Raw genomic sequence first — 16,973 nt, 5'->3', positions numbered from 1 at the left:
CTACGACTACTGCATCTAAAAGGCATTTGGAAAGGTACATGGATAAAAAAAGACGTGGAGGGTTATGGGCCTATCACAGGCAAATAAGATTAGTGTAGATAGGCATCATGAGCTGGGCGGAACTATTCTACAATTCTAAGAGTGGTGGTGTATTTCCAAGTCAGGATGATGTTCGATTTGGAGGGCTGGTGCTTGAACCCTTTGATTCTAATGAGAGTTGCATGTTTAGAAGGTCCTATCAATGTAGGCTAGCTGGGTAATTGCATTGAAATATATAAATGGTTGACTCTGCTACCACAGATCAATGGTTTTGAAGAGAGTGAATGTTTATGGTGGAGGATGTTGATGGTGTGTAATCAATCAAGCAGTCTACTTTGCTCTGGATGGAGTGGAGTTTTGGAATGTTGTTCTAGCCGCAGTCATGCAGGCTAGAGTATTCCATCGTAGCCTTGTCCTGTCCTCCATAGATTGATAGAGAAGGTTCTGGGATCTATGGATGTGAATTTCCACCAGTTCCTGACCAGATCTTGGAGCTACTGTAGTAATGTGGCTGGTCCATTTGCATGTTTTCTCTGCAAATAAGTGAACTTCCCACATGTGCTCTTGTTTCTTCCCACATCCTCGAGACATGCTGGTTGGTAGGTTAATTGTGTGTTACTGCAGGTGGGTGTTAAAATCTAGGGGAGTTGTTGGGAATGTGAGAAGGGTAGGTTGGAAGGAAAATTAGTGGGGCCAAGGGATCGATTGGCATAAATTCACCTGGTAGCAATGTTGCAAGCAGTTAAAAAGCAGGACTGGTGGAAGCAACTTTTTCTGACAGCCAGTTCCACACTGTACTTGCTGAAGGACTCACTGGAGCTTGGAGCACTCAATGCCAAGGTTCTGTGGGGGAGGACCACAGTCTAGGATCCTACTGCTGGACATTGAAGGGTATAGTCTGGTGGGGTCATCCCTCAAACAAGGAAAGGGACATCACCCCAGGGATCCACCAGTGGCAACAGTGCTTGGTGTAAGGAGAGTTGCGAAGACTATAGAATTGACTATTGACACTGAATGTCGGAAATGATTTTTCACGGTTGTTTTGTATAGATTTTTAATTCTGAATAAAGTTTATTTTTGGAAATAAAAATAGCTTTTCTTTGAGCAATTCATATTCTTACAATGTCACTAAAACTAATCCTGATTCCCCAAACATTAGTAGTTCCACATATTATTTTTCCTTCGTGATTTTTAATGTTAATTTGTTCACATGTTAATAATTCAAAAATTAAAATCAAATATTCCAAACCACATTTACAAATAAAAGCACAGCACTTGACATCATCATTGTGCATGTCTTCTATGTCTCATTGACTATCTTAGGGAACCCTTATGGGTGCAGTGAAGGAGTTTGTAAATGGCTTTGTTTGATGATCTTTAGGAGATCTAGACATATAAGCCCTGAATTTGGACTGCTGCTTTGGCAACAATTCTTAAAACTTCACTGATCCAACTCACAATTCAAAATGTTTGAACGGTTTGAGGGACGTTGCTATAACCCTGGTAGAATTGATACTTCTCTGGTCTCATTTAGTTTCAGTTTGGTATGAAAGATACACTGTGGAAACAGACATTACTGTCCACCGTGTCTGCACTGACCAACAATCACCCGTACACTAGTTCTATGTTATCCCAGTTTGGCATCCTACACACGAGGGGCAATTTACAAAAGCCAATTAACCTACAAACATGCAGGTCATTGGAATGTGGATGAAAACCGGTGCACCCGGAGAAAATCTTCTCAGTCATGTACAAACTCCATACAGAAGGCAACCATTGACAGGATCAAACGCTGGTCTCTGGCGTTGTACGGCAGCAACTCTATCGGTGCGTCATTGTGCCATCTTTTGATAATGTGGAGGAGAAAAGATCCTCATGGCAGGCCCAAACAAGCCTGTAAGTTCAATTAGCAACTACCTAAAAATATCAACATCAATTGTGATGCATTCTTAACTTGGATTCAGTGGTGAGAGAAATGTGATATACTTCATCTTTAAACAGTAATAAACAGACCAACAAATAACCACCTATAGTTACTATGATTTTTGTAAACAGATAAGGCAGGAAATGTGCATAGTAAAATGTAGTAATACCAATAAGAGAAATGTCCTATTAATTTCTTCCTCATGTATTTGATGGAAGGATAAACATTGGGTGGTATATCAGGAATGTTACTTAGATATTTACATATAACAGAGCAGGTGGAGTGACCTCAGTAGATCAGTACAAGCTTCTGGAGTAAATCAGACGTAGAAACACTTTAGGTTTGATCAGGAAACTGGTAATTCGTGTAAACCCAGGACTAAAATTTGTGTATCCAAGCTAAGATCCACACATGTCCAGTGCCAGCACATTCATAGTCATGTTAGCTCACAGACCACGTGCTAATTGTTGCAGTGATGGGCCCCAGCATGCAGGCTGCTAGGCAAGGCTATGTGTTGAAGACTGCAACCTATATGTAGCCTGAAATGTTTCATGGCCAGTTCCATGGAAGGTATACTGTATACTGTGAGGGGAAGGTATACTGTATACTGTGAGGGGAAGGTATACTGTATACTGTGAGGGGATGGTATACTGTAAGGCAGGAAGCTACCATTGAATTAGAGACACATTATATCTAACATTATTTAGAAAACATTTTTTTTGAGTTGCTGTAATATTTCCAGACATTTGAGGAGATATGGACTGTTCTGGAATGAAGTATTCCCAGTCTTCTTTGTATGCTTTCAGGGAGCAAAGTTGATCCTTGGTAGGGGGAATTTGCGTGAGGGTCAGGGCTTAAGAATTGCAATTAGACAGAAACAGAACATAATTAAAACATTTAAAAAGTACATATTTTGTATTATACACTGCTCTCCTGAGACTTTGGTTCATTTCGAAACAAGATTAAAAAAAAAAAAATGAGGTACAATTTTGCTTTGACCTTTTCCTTACACACTTAGAAGCCACAATCCAGTTGCTGTGACACACGCAGCTAAATATAGAGGTATAGAGTTCTCAAAACTTAATCAGAGTATTGTCTCCTCATTGTCTCCTGACATGTTACCTTCTGGATAGAGAAACAATAAAGAAATTGTTAAAACATAAATAGTAATTTGGGAGCAGCCACATACAAAGGCTCTATGATTTCACTGGAAAGAAAAGTTGGCACAAGTCCTGGCTTAACCATGACTTGATAATGGATAAACAATCTGACAGTACATTGGTGGCATGAAAAGGATGATATCATATATTATTTTGTAACAATCATAACTATAATTATTGCACATCTGATGGATTAAGAACCCTGCTGCTCATTATTTATAAGCACAACTTGGGCTTAACAATCAGAAATACAAATAGAAAAATAGTGTATATAATAGATATCGAAGAGGAATATGACAGAACATTAGAAAACAATTATGTGTATTATATAACGGGCAAATAATCATTAGTCTTGATAAAGGTGAGATAATATGTTTTGGGCAGAAAAAAAACATATTTCTTGAGCTATAGATATGTGAACAGGATAGGCCACAGTTTAAGAATAAGGGGTAAGCCATTTAGAACGGAGACGAGGAAACATTTTTTCTCACAGAGAGTGGTGAGTCTGTGGAATTCTCTGCCTCAGAGGGCGGTGGAGGCGGGTTCTCTGGATGTTTTCAAGAGAATGCTAGATAGGGCTCTTAAAAATAGCGGAGTCAGGGGATATGGGGAGAAGGCAGGAATGAGGTACTGATTGGGGATGATCAGCCATGATCACAATGAATGGCGGTGCTGGCTCGAAGGGCCAAATGGCCTACTCCTTCAATTATTGTCTATTGATAGAGTAACAGAAGGATCTGCAATCTAGTCTGAAGTAGCAATGTAGGTTAACAAGGACAAACAAAAATATAATTGGCTTAATTTTTCCAGGGGGGGGGGGGTTAAAAAAGAGTTCCTAATCCTGTATAGAACCTTGATAAGAGAAAAATGTTTGTTTCCTAAACTCACATGTAAAAACATTGAATTTATTTATTTATTCGTCTTTATGCTATGGTCATTCTTAACGCCTTCTCTCTATTGAGGTCTGATTTTCAATTGCTCATTTGAGTTACTTTGAAGCAATTTTGTCAGCCATTCAATATTTTGTATGATACAGAGAGGAGAAACTATTGTGGATGCTGATGTAGCCTTACCTCCAGTAAGTCAATTCTTGATCATTCTTAGAAATTAGAAAAGGAAAATGCATCCATTTGCAGACTAAAAAGAGATCAGGAATATAGAAAAAGAGAGATAGGGAAAGTCCACACAAGAGAAAGACAGAAGAGTGAAGAAACAAGAGAATAAAAACGTATTAGTGTTACCCATGAATTGTTGGGAAAGGCTTATACTTTTTGGCGTGGTATATCTATTTGACATGAGCTTATATGTCAAGTGTATGGTGTGTGACAGCAACACATTCAATTTGACCAGTTGATATCAACTTGTTGGCGTTTAGACCAAACTACAATAACATTAGAAACTAACTACATTATCAGATGCAGAATTTCACGAAGCCTGCAGGTTGAATTTAATCAAAGACTTTAGTTAAATTTAGCTATTGAATAATCGACACCTGGAAATTATTCCTGAAATCACCTGGAATCTAATTGAACATTTTGAACAGATTCCATGGAAAATAAGAGATTCTCGTGAATGTTATGGGAAGGAATGTACTTTTGTTTTATAGTTTGTGTAGGGAGTAATGAATACCTGCATAAAACCTGCAGGTTGAATTCTACCAAGTACTTGGATTAGGATTAGATTCTATGATCCCCTTTTCCCAGGACTCTATGTTTGAATGAGGCAGGAATTAAAAAAATAAGGCTGCAGCACTAGTTCCATTTTGAGGCTCCTGTTCCTCTTGAATGCTGAGTGACGTATGCAGAATTTACGCTGCAGGTTAATGAATGCTAGGGATTGAGTGACTGGCTGAACGGATCTCAAGGTTGTGAATATCTAAGTGCAATAATAAGATTTTGAGTTAACGCAGTTCCGAAAATAACAGAGGAGCTGTGCTAATTCACAATAACAATTATTTTTACCTCTCAACCTCCTGTGTCTTGACCTGCAAAAAAAAAAAGTTTTTTCTTCATGAATTGAATGATATCAGTTGATCTCATGAACACAATTTCCTCCACCACCAAAATATTATTAAATTAGATGATTATTACGGATAGTATTTTCTCTCACTTGAAAGTGAATGGGCAAATTAGTCAGCATGGCTTTGTCTAGGTTCCAAGACCATGCATTTCAAATTTGATAGGGTTTTGTGGGATGGTTTTAGCTCCAATGTTATGACTCTTATGGATGCTATTGCACCACTAAAGACCAAGGTTTTATCTGGAAGGAAAAAGTCACCATGGAGAAATGCCACAGCAGTGAGATCCCAAAGAACAAAGTGTAGACAGGCCGAACGTAGGTGGCGAAAAACCAAACTACAGGTCCACTACGACATCTACAAAGACAACCTCCGTATCTATAATCAGGAATTGAAAGGGGCAAGGCAGTCCTTTATCTCAGAGGTTATCAACAAAAATAATAATTCCCGCACCCTGTTTGCCATTGTCGATAGACTGACAAACCCCTCATCATCAGTCCCTCCTGAGCTCCTGTCCAGCAAGTCGTGCAATGACTTTGCAGATTTCTTCACCGATAAAATTCTGAAGATAAGACAAACAATGTCTAGCTCCACCTCAGGGAACATGGCTTTGTCACCTATGCCTCCAGATTCACTAATGAATCTACAACATTTTAAACTTTTAGATTGTGCATCTCTGACTGAAACTGTTCAACAGCTAAAGTCCACTACCTGCTGTCTTGATCTGCTGCCCACAAGCTTCTTTAAAAATATTTTTAACAGTGTTGCACCAGAAGTACTGAACATAGTAAACACTTCCCTTCAATCGGGGCATTTTCCCGAAGCCTTAAAAACAGCAGTGATCAAGCCCCTATTGAAGAAGCCTAATTTGGATGCCTCAGCTATGAGCAACTACAGGCCCATATCTAATTTAGCATTTTTGGCAAAGATTATTGAAAGGGTAGTTTACCAACAAATTTACTGCTTCATGACCCAAAACAATATTTTTAATGTTTTCCAGTCGGGATTTCGGCCACATCACAGCACCGAGACTGCACTCACTAAGGTCCTAAACGACATACATCTAAACAGTGATGCATCAAAAGCTTCAGTTTTGGTACTGCTAGATCTCAGTGCTGCTTTTGATACGGTAGACCACAACATACTGCTTGACAGACTGGAGAAGTGGGTGGGACTCTCTGGTTCTGTGCTGGACTGGTTCAAATCTTACTTGAAAGATCGGGATTATTTTGTTTCCCTTGGTAATTTTGAATCAGAACGTACAAAACTCACATGCGGGGTTCCTCAGGGCTCCATTCTTGGACCCATTTTGTTCAACATTTATATGCTCCCCCTAGCTCAGATCATAGAGCATTTTAACATATCCTACCACACTTATGCCGATGACACACAACTATATATCGCAGTGTCACCACATGACCATAGTCCCCTACACTCACTGAGCCAGTGTGTCAAACATATCAATGAGTGGATGAACCAGAACTTCCTCCAGCTCAATGCAAATAAGACAGAAATTATTGTCTTTGGTCCCAAAAAATCAAGGCTAGAGGTGAGTGCTCAACTCGACTCAATTGCACTGAAAACCACAGACAAAGCCAGAAATCTTGGTGTAGTTATGGACTCGGATTTGAATTTTAACAGCCATATAAAGACCATTACCAGATCTGCCTATTACCATCTAAAAAATATTGCAAGAATCAAGGGATTTCTGTCCAAAGATGACACTGAAAAACTTGTTCATGCATATATTTTTAGTAGGTTAGATTATTGTAATGGCATCTTTACAGGTCTCAATAAAAAATCAATTAAACAACTGCAGCTTATCCAAAATGCCGCTGCCAGAGTCTTGACCAACCCCAAGAAAATGGACCATATTACACCTGTCCTTAAATCTTTGCACTGGCTCCCTGTGTGTAAGAGGATAGATTTTAAAATTCTGTTACTGACCTACAAGGCACTGAATGGTCTTGGTCCAAAATACATCTCTGACCTACTTGTTGTATATGAGGCGCCTAGACTCCTCAGGTCTTCAGGGACAGGTTTACTCTGTGTTCCCAGGGTCAGAACTAAAATGGCTGAAGCAGCATTCGGTTTTTATGCTCCACACCTGTGGAATAAGCTCCCTGAACACCTGAGGTGTGCACAAACTGTAAGCACATTTAAATCAGGCCTAAAAACACTGTTGTTTACTATAGCTTTTCCATAACCCGACATGCAGGTAATCTTAACCGTCTAATTTTAACCCTTTTATGTGCTTTTAAAAATCGTTTTAATGTTTCATTGACGTTGTTTTATTATTCATACATTTGTCGTATTGCTTATTTTGCAATTTTTAATTATTGACTATTTTATTTTTTCTTTCCTGTAAAGCACCTTGAATTGCAGTTTGCACGAATGGTGCTATACAAATAAATTTGCCTTGCCTTGCCTTGCCTTGCTGTCAAAAGTGATTGATGAGGGTACTGCAATTGATGTTGTCTACATGGATTTTAGTAAGGCATTTCACAGGGATCAGTACTGGATACATGTGATCTATATATAAATGATATGTACCAAAATATAGATGGGTTGATGAGTGTATTTGTAAAAGACACACAAGTTGGTGGAGCTGCATTCGATGAAGAAGGCTGTCAAATGTTACAGTGGGAGATACATCATATACAGAAATAGGTGGAGAAATGGCAGGCAAAGTTTAATCTGGAAAATGCAAGGTATTGGGACATCAAAATTAAAGCAAATTGTACAGTTGATGGCAGGATCCTTACATATTGATGTACATGGAGATCTTGAGGTTCCAAGTCAATAGCTCCCTGAAAGTAGCAACACAGGTAAAGAGAGAAATAAAGAAAGCCTATGATATGCATGCAAAATTAGTTGGGACACTGAGTATGTTGTCATATCGTCATAAAACATTTTGGTTAGGCTGTATTTGGAATATTATCCCATTACAGTAAGGATATGGAGGCTTTGGAGAGGATGCAAAGGAGGATTACCAGAATGGATTGGAGGGCTACGAGCAGAGGTTGGACAAACTTGGATTGTTTTCTTCAGAGGTTGAGGGGAAAACTGATAGAAGTGTACACACTTATGAAAGGCATAGATAGGGTAGATAGTCAGAATCTATTTCCTAGATTGGAAAGGGGAAAGTTTAAAAGACATATGTGGGACAAGTTTTATATTACACAGAGAGATAGGTGCCTGGAATGTTCTGCCAGGGGAGAGGGGGGTTTGTTGAAGCAGAAAGGATAATGCCATTTAGAAGATTTTCGATAGACACATGAATATGCTGGGAATGGAGGGATTTGAAACGTCCAGGTAAATAAGTTTGTTTAATTTGTTGTCATGTTCGGCACATACATCATGAGATCATAAGTCTATTCCCATGCTATACTGTTCTAGACACAAAATGCTGGAGTAACTCAGCGGGACAGGCAGCATCTGTGGATGGAAAGAATGGGTGACGTTTCAGGTCGAGACTCTTCTTCAGACTATGAGTCACGGGAGAGGGAGAAACAAATAAGGAAGTATAAAGTGTGAAAACGAGACATCAAAAGAGATGTTGGAGGAGGTCAACCTCATCTACTGTATCCACTGTTCCTGGTGTGCACTCCTATATATCGGCGAGACCAAGCGTAGGCTTGGCGATCGTTTCGCTGAACACCTCCGCTCATTGCGCCTAAACCTACCTGATTTCCTGGTTTCTAAACACTTTAACTCCCCATCCCATTCCAGCACTGCCCTTTCTATCCTGGGCCTCCTCGAATGTCAGAGTGAGGCCCAGCACAAATTGGAAGAACAGCCCCTCAAATTTTTGCTGGTCAGCTTACACCCCAGCGGTATGAACATTGACTTCTCTAACTTCAAGTAACCCTTGATTTTCCTCTCTCTCCATCCCTCCCTCTTCCCAGTAAAGACACAAACTCAACAGTTAATCTCTGACCAGTCTGACTTGTCCCCCTGATTACATTTTATCTCTGTTTGCTTTGTTGTCACTTTCTCCTAGCTAACAATGATCTATTCTCCATGTTCCTTGATCGATATCTCTTTTGATGTCTAATTTTCACACTGTACACTTCCTTATCTCTGTTTCTCCCTCTCCCATGACTCTCAGTCTGATGAAGGGTCTCGACCCAAAACGTCACCCATTTCTTCTATCCAGAGATGCTACCTGTCCTGCTGAGTTACTCTGGAATTTTGTGTCTATCTTCGGTGTAAACCAGCATCTGCAGTTCCTTCCTACACTATACTGTTCTATGTTCTACATCATTTCAATTAATCTTTTTACCACACAAATCAGTAAAGTTTAGATCATAAAAATATATACTGCAGAGCAGAAATACTCTGTGGCCACGTTGGCTTGGTCTTTCATTCAATTAGATCATGTCTGGTCTAATCTTGGTCTCAGTTTCCTTGGCTTTCTAATAGATCATAAAATAATGATATCCCTTACCGTTGAATGAAACATACGAGGAGAATCACCAGTAAAGACACAAAATCAACAGTTAACCATATTGCGAGGTAGGTTTTCGGAGACTGAAAACAAAACAGAATTAAACAGAAATTAATGAAATAAATTTAGAATTGCTACAACCAAGATTACAGAAGAGGAAGCAATTTAGAATATGGCTATTATCAATGCCTATTCTCTACAGCAGAGCAAAGATTTAGATACTGAAGAAGGGTCTCGAACGTCACCCATTCCTTCTATCCAGAGAAGATGCTTCTTGTCCCGCTGAGTTACTCCAGCATTTTGATTACTGATAGTAATGATTACTCTAGCATAAGATTTAGATAGTCTGCTCTCTATTCGCTGGTTAACAAAAGTCATCAAATGGACTCAAGGTCAATCTGATCAAATTGTGCTGATTTTTTTGTTGCAACAGCTTCAACTTGAAACTACCAGCATTAACTGATTGGCAGATTATAAATCATTTAACTTAAGTTTAAAAACAGAAAAAATAATTTTGCACATTCTTATATTGCTTGGAACTGGCAAACATTATAAAGCTATGCATCAAATTTTCAGAGGTTTCTTAATTAAGATTATAAATCAATGATTTTTAGGCACCATAGTTCTAAGACTGGTGCAAATTGGAGCTAATAAGTGAAACAAAAGGCTATATACTTGAAACATTAACTCTAGTTAACATTAATTCTTCTCAGATTCACCTTAACATGACAAGTACCTCCACAATCTTCTGGCTTAATTTAATTCTAGATCATCTCTATTTTTCTAGACATTTTGACTTGCTAACGCTTGAATGTTGCTGCCTGCACATTAATATTTTCCCCACTGAGGTTTGGCAGGTGCGTTCACTTTCCAATCAATGAATGCATTCATGTGATAAAGAATAGACCTTCTGAAAACATGAACTGGTGCAGTTTGTGTCAAGAATTTACTTAATATGTGAGAAAATAATTTGATGTTGTTAAGTTAGTTTGGGCGGCATGGTGGCATAGTGGTAGAGCTACTGCCTTACAGCGCCAGAGACCAGAGTTCAATCTTGACTGCGGGTACTTGTCTGTACAGAGTTAATAGGTTCTCCCTGCGGCCTGCGTTTTATCTGAGATCTTCGGTTTCCTCCCACACTCCAAAGACGTACAGGTCAGTGGGTTAATTGGCTTGGTATAAATGTTAAATTGCCCCAAGTGTGTGTAGGGTAATGTTAATGTGCGGGGATCGCTGGTCTGTGCGGACTCGGTGGGCTGAGGGTCCAGTTTCCGCGCTGTACATTTAAACTAAACTTAGATCAGCACATAAATGCTGATAGTAAAACAAAATTTGGTGCAAACTCAGAGAATTTGTACCCCAGTGTTTCATTTCATCCATAAGCAAATAGGAAATTGGTTTAATGATCTATATGTGATGGAGGAACCCCTACCATGTTCCATACATATCAAAAATATTCCATACTGACTGTACTCCACAATGAGCTGCTTCAATGGTCAACGTGAACTCTACCAGGGGTGAAATAAATATTGTAATTGATAATTTTGTTTACAGGTGTTTTAGAAATAAGTTATCTTCTTTGGAATTGATTACATTTTCTTGATAATTTCCCCAGAAGCATTTCCTCCGGTCCTGGAAGTCTAAGGAAGGGAGGTATGGTGGGGAGATTAGGCTTGAAATCTATCAATTGTACTTCTCACTGACAATAAAAAAACAAACATATTATGTGGTTTGAAATACCAGTATTAACTGGGTTGCATCCCACATTCCTAAATCTCAACAGGCAGAAATGTTTTGCTCTACCTTCTGCAACTCCAAAGAATGCTATTGTGCAGAAAAGATTTACGAGGATGTTACCAGGACGTGAGAGCCTATGCTCGAGCGAGAAGTTGGGCAGGATAAGATTTTATTCCTTGGAGTGCAGGAGGCTGAGGGATCTTATAAAGGCAACTTTTTCATTCAGAGGGTGGTGGAATTAGCTGCCAGAGGAAGTAGTTGGGACAGACACAATAAAAACATTTAATAGACTCTTGGACAGGTACATGGAGAGGAACGTTTTAGACGAATATGGACCAAATCCAACAAACTATTTTCTTATTACCAATGTTTGCCATGTAATTCAAGAATAGATGAAGAAACATCCAATTCATAAGGCTCTAAATTGGAGTAGAATTAAGCTATTCAGCCCATCAAGTCTGCTCCGCCATTTGATCATGTCTGATCGAGTTTTCCATCTCAGCCCCATTCTCCTGCCTTCTTCTCATAACCTTTGACACCCTTAATCAAGAACTGATCAATCTCCACTTTAAAAATACCCGATGACTTGGCCTTAACCACCATCTGTGAATTCCACAGTCAGGTGCGGAAATAGCTATCAAAACATGGAGGGGGGGGGCTCTGTGCGCGACTGCGCACACACACACACATGTGCGAGGCTTTGGAGGCTTCAGCCGTGGTCCCTGTGGATGGTAACATCAGGAGCTGACCTAGTTGGTGACCGACTTCGAACTCCAGCAACAGCATCTTCGTCCGCCCTGAATCATGGGGCTTCAATCGGCCCGTTTGTGGGCCTTTCATCACCTGGCGGGGGCTTCAACATCGGGAGCCTCGATCGCCTCGATGCAGCAATTTGACCGCAGGGCGATTGAAAAGTCCTGCAGCCGATTTTACCAAGGCCGGGCGATTCAAGCCCCGCTCTATGATCTTTGCTCCACCAGGACATCTCCCTCCTCCAATCATCGCGCCCTCGATCATCAGTCTCACCAGTATCTTTGGTCACCATTTTCTGGCGAAAGATATTCCTTCTTAGCTCCATTCTAATTCTAAGGCTTCAATTCTATTACGCAACTCCCGCCCTATGCCATTTTCTTTTTTTTTTTTAATATACTCTTTCATTGGCATTCCCCAGCAAACACATTTCCATAAAACGGGTTTCAGGTATAATGCTATATGTATACATCATCCACTTATGTTTGTCTTGAATTGCCTCTTTTTGAGATTTGTACAAAACAAATATAGAAACAAGAACACAGTAAAAACTACGAACACTTAGGGAGTGATACTTTCTTTACCATATAATCAAAAATGTGTAAAAATAAAGTTCATGCATTCAGAGTTGGGCTCTCCTGTGATAACCATTTCTTTGTGAGAGCCTTTTTGTGAGATACCATCAATATATTCGGTAAGTATTTGTCTTTTTTCTGCCAGTCTTCAGGTACGAGTCCAAAAAACATGGTCTCACTTTCCAGGGGCACATCTAATATATAAAACTGTGTGCCTGTCGCCCGTCCGGCTGCCTTTCTTCCTTTTGATTCGTTTCCATCGTGTGATGTCACAATGCCCAATGCTCGCAGATGTCCAATCACAATGCCCAATGCTCGCAGATGTCCAATCGGAATGGATCCATTTACATGGACGGCTGCTGGCTGCATTTCTTCCTTTGATTCACTGCATCTCCGAAACCAGACGCAGAATCGCCGACATCTTTTCCATTTCGGTAGAGATTTCACTTTTCTTTCTAATTATCCGCTCCTCATTACATTTCGTGGTGTTTAAGTACACGTTTTTAATCAAATCCTTCCCCCCCCCCCCCCCCAATATTTCAAAAATAAACTGGCTTCTCACCCATAGAAGCAGCACCAGCCCCTGGTGAACGTTCCATCGTATGATGTCACAATGCCCAATGCTCACAGATGTCCAATCGGAATGGATTCATTTACATATGCCTTTGCAGGAGCCCCAGCCCCTGGTGAACGTTCCATTGAGTGATGTCACAATGCCCAATGTTCATATATGCCCAATCGGAACTTAAGAGGGAGTTAGATGTGGTCCTTGTGGCTAAAGGGATCAGGGGATATGGAGAGAAGGCAGGTACAGGATACTGAGTTGGATGATCAGCCATGATCATATTGAATGGTGGTGCAGGCTCAAAGGGCCGAATGGCCTACTCCTGCACTTAATTTCTATGTTTCCCTCTCCTCACCCCTCTCCCTCTCCCTCTCCCACCCATCCCTCTCTCCCCCACCCCCCTTCCCTCTCTACCAGGTCAGGTCTCCAACAGGGGGCGCTGACCTGTGCGCGGCTGCCCAGCCAGCAGCTGTCTGTCCTTTCATCTTTTTTTTTATTTTTAGTTAGTTAAAGTGTTTTGTTTCTGGAGTTCTAGACTTTTTTATGTGGGGGGTGGGGGGGGGGAAGGGGGAAACTACCTTTGAGGGTCCCTACCTGGTCGGAGAGGCAGCTTTTCTCCGGGCTGCAGTTTCGACCCGTCCTCGCGGCCTACCAGCGGGCCTGGAGCGGCGTTTCCTGTCGGGGACCGCCCAGAACCACGGCTTCGGCAGCGGCACAGCGCTGGAGCGCTATCGTGGAGCGGGCGATGCCTTGTCCGGGTCGCCGCGCTGGAGCTCCGGTGAGCTGAGACCGCTGGGTAAAACATCGCGGAGCTGTGGGACCAAAGATCCTATAGCTCTGCTATAAGATCTTTGTGCGGGACTGTGGAGCGGCCGGCCGCGGGCAGCGGCGCTGAACTGTACACCGGGAGCCTGGGATCTCGCGACGAGATCGCCAATAGTGGAGCTCCATCCGGCGCGGCCTTGTTGGCTTTGGAAGCCGCGGTCTCCAGTACGGAAGCGGCCGTTCCAGGTGTCCCAAGCCGCTGTGAGGATTCTCCCGACGCCGGAGCACCATCACCCGGCGAGAACGGCCAGGAACATCGGGCCTCCGTAGAGGCAACTGTGGAGGCCTCAATTGGCTCGACTATGGGTGAACTGGGGTTGAAGACTGGACTTTGTGCCTTCCCTCATGGTGGGAGCCATTGTGGGGGGATGTTCTTTATGTTTAAATCTCTTATTAATGTTATGTCTGTATTCTTTCTTTATGTGCTGCATTGGCAAGAAGCATTTCACTACACCTAGGTGTATGTGACCAATAAATAACCTTTGAACCCCACCCCCTTCCCTCTCTCCCCGCCCCCTTCCCCAACCCCTCTGTCCCTCTTCCACCACTCCCCCTACCCCTCCCTCCCCACTCTTCCACTTCTCTCCCCTTACTCCACCCCTCTCCCTCCCCCACCCCTCTCTCTTCCCCTCCCTTTCCCTCTCTCCCCCACCCCTTCCTCTTACCCCTCTGTTCCTCTTCCACCACTCCCCCGTCCCTCTTCCACCACTCCCGCTACCCCTCTACCCCTCCCTCCCTCCCCACTCTCCCCCTTCTCTCCTCCCCCCTCCCTCTCCTCACCCCTCTCCCTCTCCCATCCCTCTCTCCCCCACCCCCTTCCCTCTCTACCCCCGCCCCCTTCCCCCTATCCCTCTGTCCGTCTTCCATCATTCCCCCTACCCCTCTCCTCCTCCCTCCCCACTCTTCCACTTCTCTCCCCCCACCCCCTCCACTCTCCCTCCCCATCCCCCCTCCCCCCTCCCCCACATCTGTCTCCCCATCCCCCTCTCTCACCCCCTACCCGGCTTTCCTTTCTCTCCCAAATCTGTCCCGTTTCCTCCTCCTCCTCTCCCCTCCCTCCCCTCTTCTCACCCCCCTCCCCCCACCTGTGTGTTTGTGGGGTGGTTAATGTGAGTGTGATGCCGCAGCCCCCCCACCCCCTCCCCCCCCAATATTTCAAAAAATACTGGCTTCTCACCCATAGAAGCAGCCCCAGCCCCTGGTGAACGTTCCATCGTGTGATGTCACAATGCCCAATGCTCAAAGACATGTTGCCATAGTGGGAGTACAGAGAAGGTTCACCAGACTGATTCCTGGGATGTCGGGACTTTCATATGAATAAAGACTGGATAGACTCAGCTTGTACTCGCTAGATTTTAGAAGATTGAGGGGGTATCTTATAGACTTACAAAATTCTTAAGTGTTTGGACAGACTAGGTGCAGGAAGATTGTTCCAGATGTTGGGGAAGTCCAGAACAAGGGGTCACAGTTTAAGGATAAGGGGTAAATCTTTTAGGACCAAGATGAGAAAAACATTTTTCACACAGAGAGTGGTGAATCTCTGGAATTCACTGGTACAGAAGGTAGTTGAGGCCAGTTCATTGGCTATATTTAAGAGGGAGTTAGATCTGGCCCTTGTGGCTAAAGGGATCAGGGGGTATGGAGAGAAGGCAGGTACAGGATACTGAGTTGGATGATCAGCCATGATCATATTGAATGGTGGTGCAGGCTCGTAGGGCCGAATGGCCTACTCCTGCACTTAATTTCTATGTTTCCCTCTCCTCACCCCTCTCCCTCTCCCACCCATCCCTCTCTCCCCCACCCCCTTCCCTCTCTACCCCACCCCCTTCCCTCTCTCCCCCCGCCCCCTTCCCCATACCGCTCTGTCCCTCTTCCACCATTCCCCCTACCCCTCCCTCCCCACTCTTCCACTTCTCTCCCCTTACCCCACCCCTCTTCCTCCCCCACCCATCTCTCTTCCCCTCCTTTCCCCTCTCTCCCCCACCCCTTCCCCTACCCCTCTGTTCCTCTTCCACCACTACCCCGTCCCTCTTCCACCACTCCCGCTACCCCTCTACCCCTCCCTCCCTCCCCACTCCTCTCCCCCATGTAACTCTCTCCAAAAATCTTTAATAACAGGGCAATCCCAGAGAACATGGTAATAATCTGCCTTTAAATTTCCACATTTTCTCCAACAAACTGGAGAGTTCCCACCGTAATGGGATTTCTGAGAAGGTGTAATAAAATACTGTATCAGGCTTTTCCAACTAAACTCCCTCCAGCTTTGTGAGCTGGTACATTTCCATTGATACCTCCATATTGCTGTCCATTCTTCCCCAGATATAATTATCCCTCTTTCCTTCTCCCATTTCATTTTAATATACAAGGTTGAGTGTGATTTAAGATTCAATAACCTTTTGTACATACATGAAATTATTTTACTACCAGTATTTGAGTTACACGCTTTCCTAAATAATCCCATCAAACCTATATTCAACTCTGTTTTATTTTTAACATTTTTATTAACGTAGTTCCGCATCTGTAAGTATCGATAGAAGTCTTGATTTTCTAACTGGAATTTTTCCTTAAGCATTTCAAAACTTAACAGTGTTCCTTCTTTCATTATGTTACAAAGAGCAGTTATGCCTTTAACTGTCCACTCTTTAAGCCTACTATCTAATTTATTAGAAGTAAAATCTGTGTCATATGCGCACCATTTAAGAATTATGTCTTCCTCTAAATTATACTCTGTTATAACTGTTTTCCATATTTTAAGTCCATTTTACCCAAGGATTTTCAATAGCATTTATAGTCTTGTAGGTTGCTGTCAGTTATGATCGATTGTACAGGAATGACGAGTGTTCTCTCTTCAATATTTTTCCATTGAGCATCATATCATGGGTTGCACCAGCATATCATAGATCTTAGCTGTGCTGCCTGATAATAGTCTTT

General features: G+C 42.4%; 1 protein-coding gene across 2 annotated transcripts in view; it reads right to left on the bottom strand.

The window, feature by feature from the left end:
- Positions 1-1,119: 1,119 nt before the first annotated feature.
- gdpd2 (glycerophosphodiester phosphodiesterase domain containing 2) overlaps positions 1,120-16,973 on the bottom strand; it is a 78,074-nt gene continuing 62,220 nt past the window's right edge. For both annotated transcript variants that reach the window (XM_033030642.1, XM_033030641.1), the window contains 4 exons: positions 9,591-9,673; positions 5,085-5,107; positions 2,597-3,088; positions 1,120-2,538 (listed from right to left, as the gene is read on the bottom strand). In XM_033030642.1, the coding sequence (XP_032886533.1) occupies positions 3,048-3,088; positions 5,085-5,107; positions 9,591-9,673 (147 nt within the window). In that variant the 3' untranslated portion in view covers positions 1,120-2,538; positions 2,597-3,047. The remainder of the gene's footprint in view (positions 2,539-2,596; positions 3,089-5,084; positions 5,108-9,590; positions 9,674-16,973) is intronic.

The sequence above is a fragment of the Amblyraja radiata genome, chromosome 12, assembly GCF_010909765.2.
Source record: "Amblyraja radiata isolate CabotCenter1 chromosome 12, sAmbRad1.1.pri, whole genome shotgun sequence".
NCBI lineage: Eukaryota > Metazoa > Chordata > Chondrichthyes > Rajiformes > Rajidae > Amblyraja > Amblyraja radiata.
The sequence above is the reverse complement of the archived record's forward strand: the minus strand, read 5'-3'. Positions and strand labels throughout refer to the sequence as shown.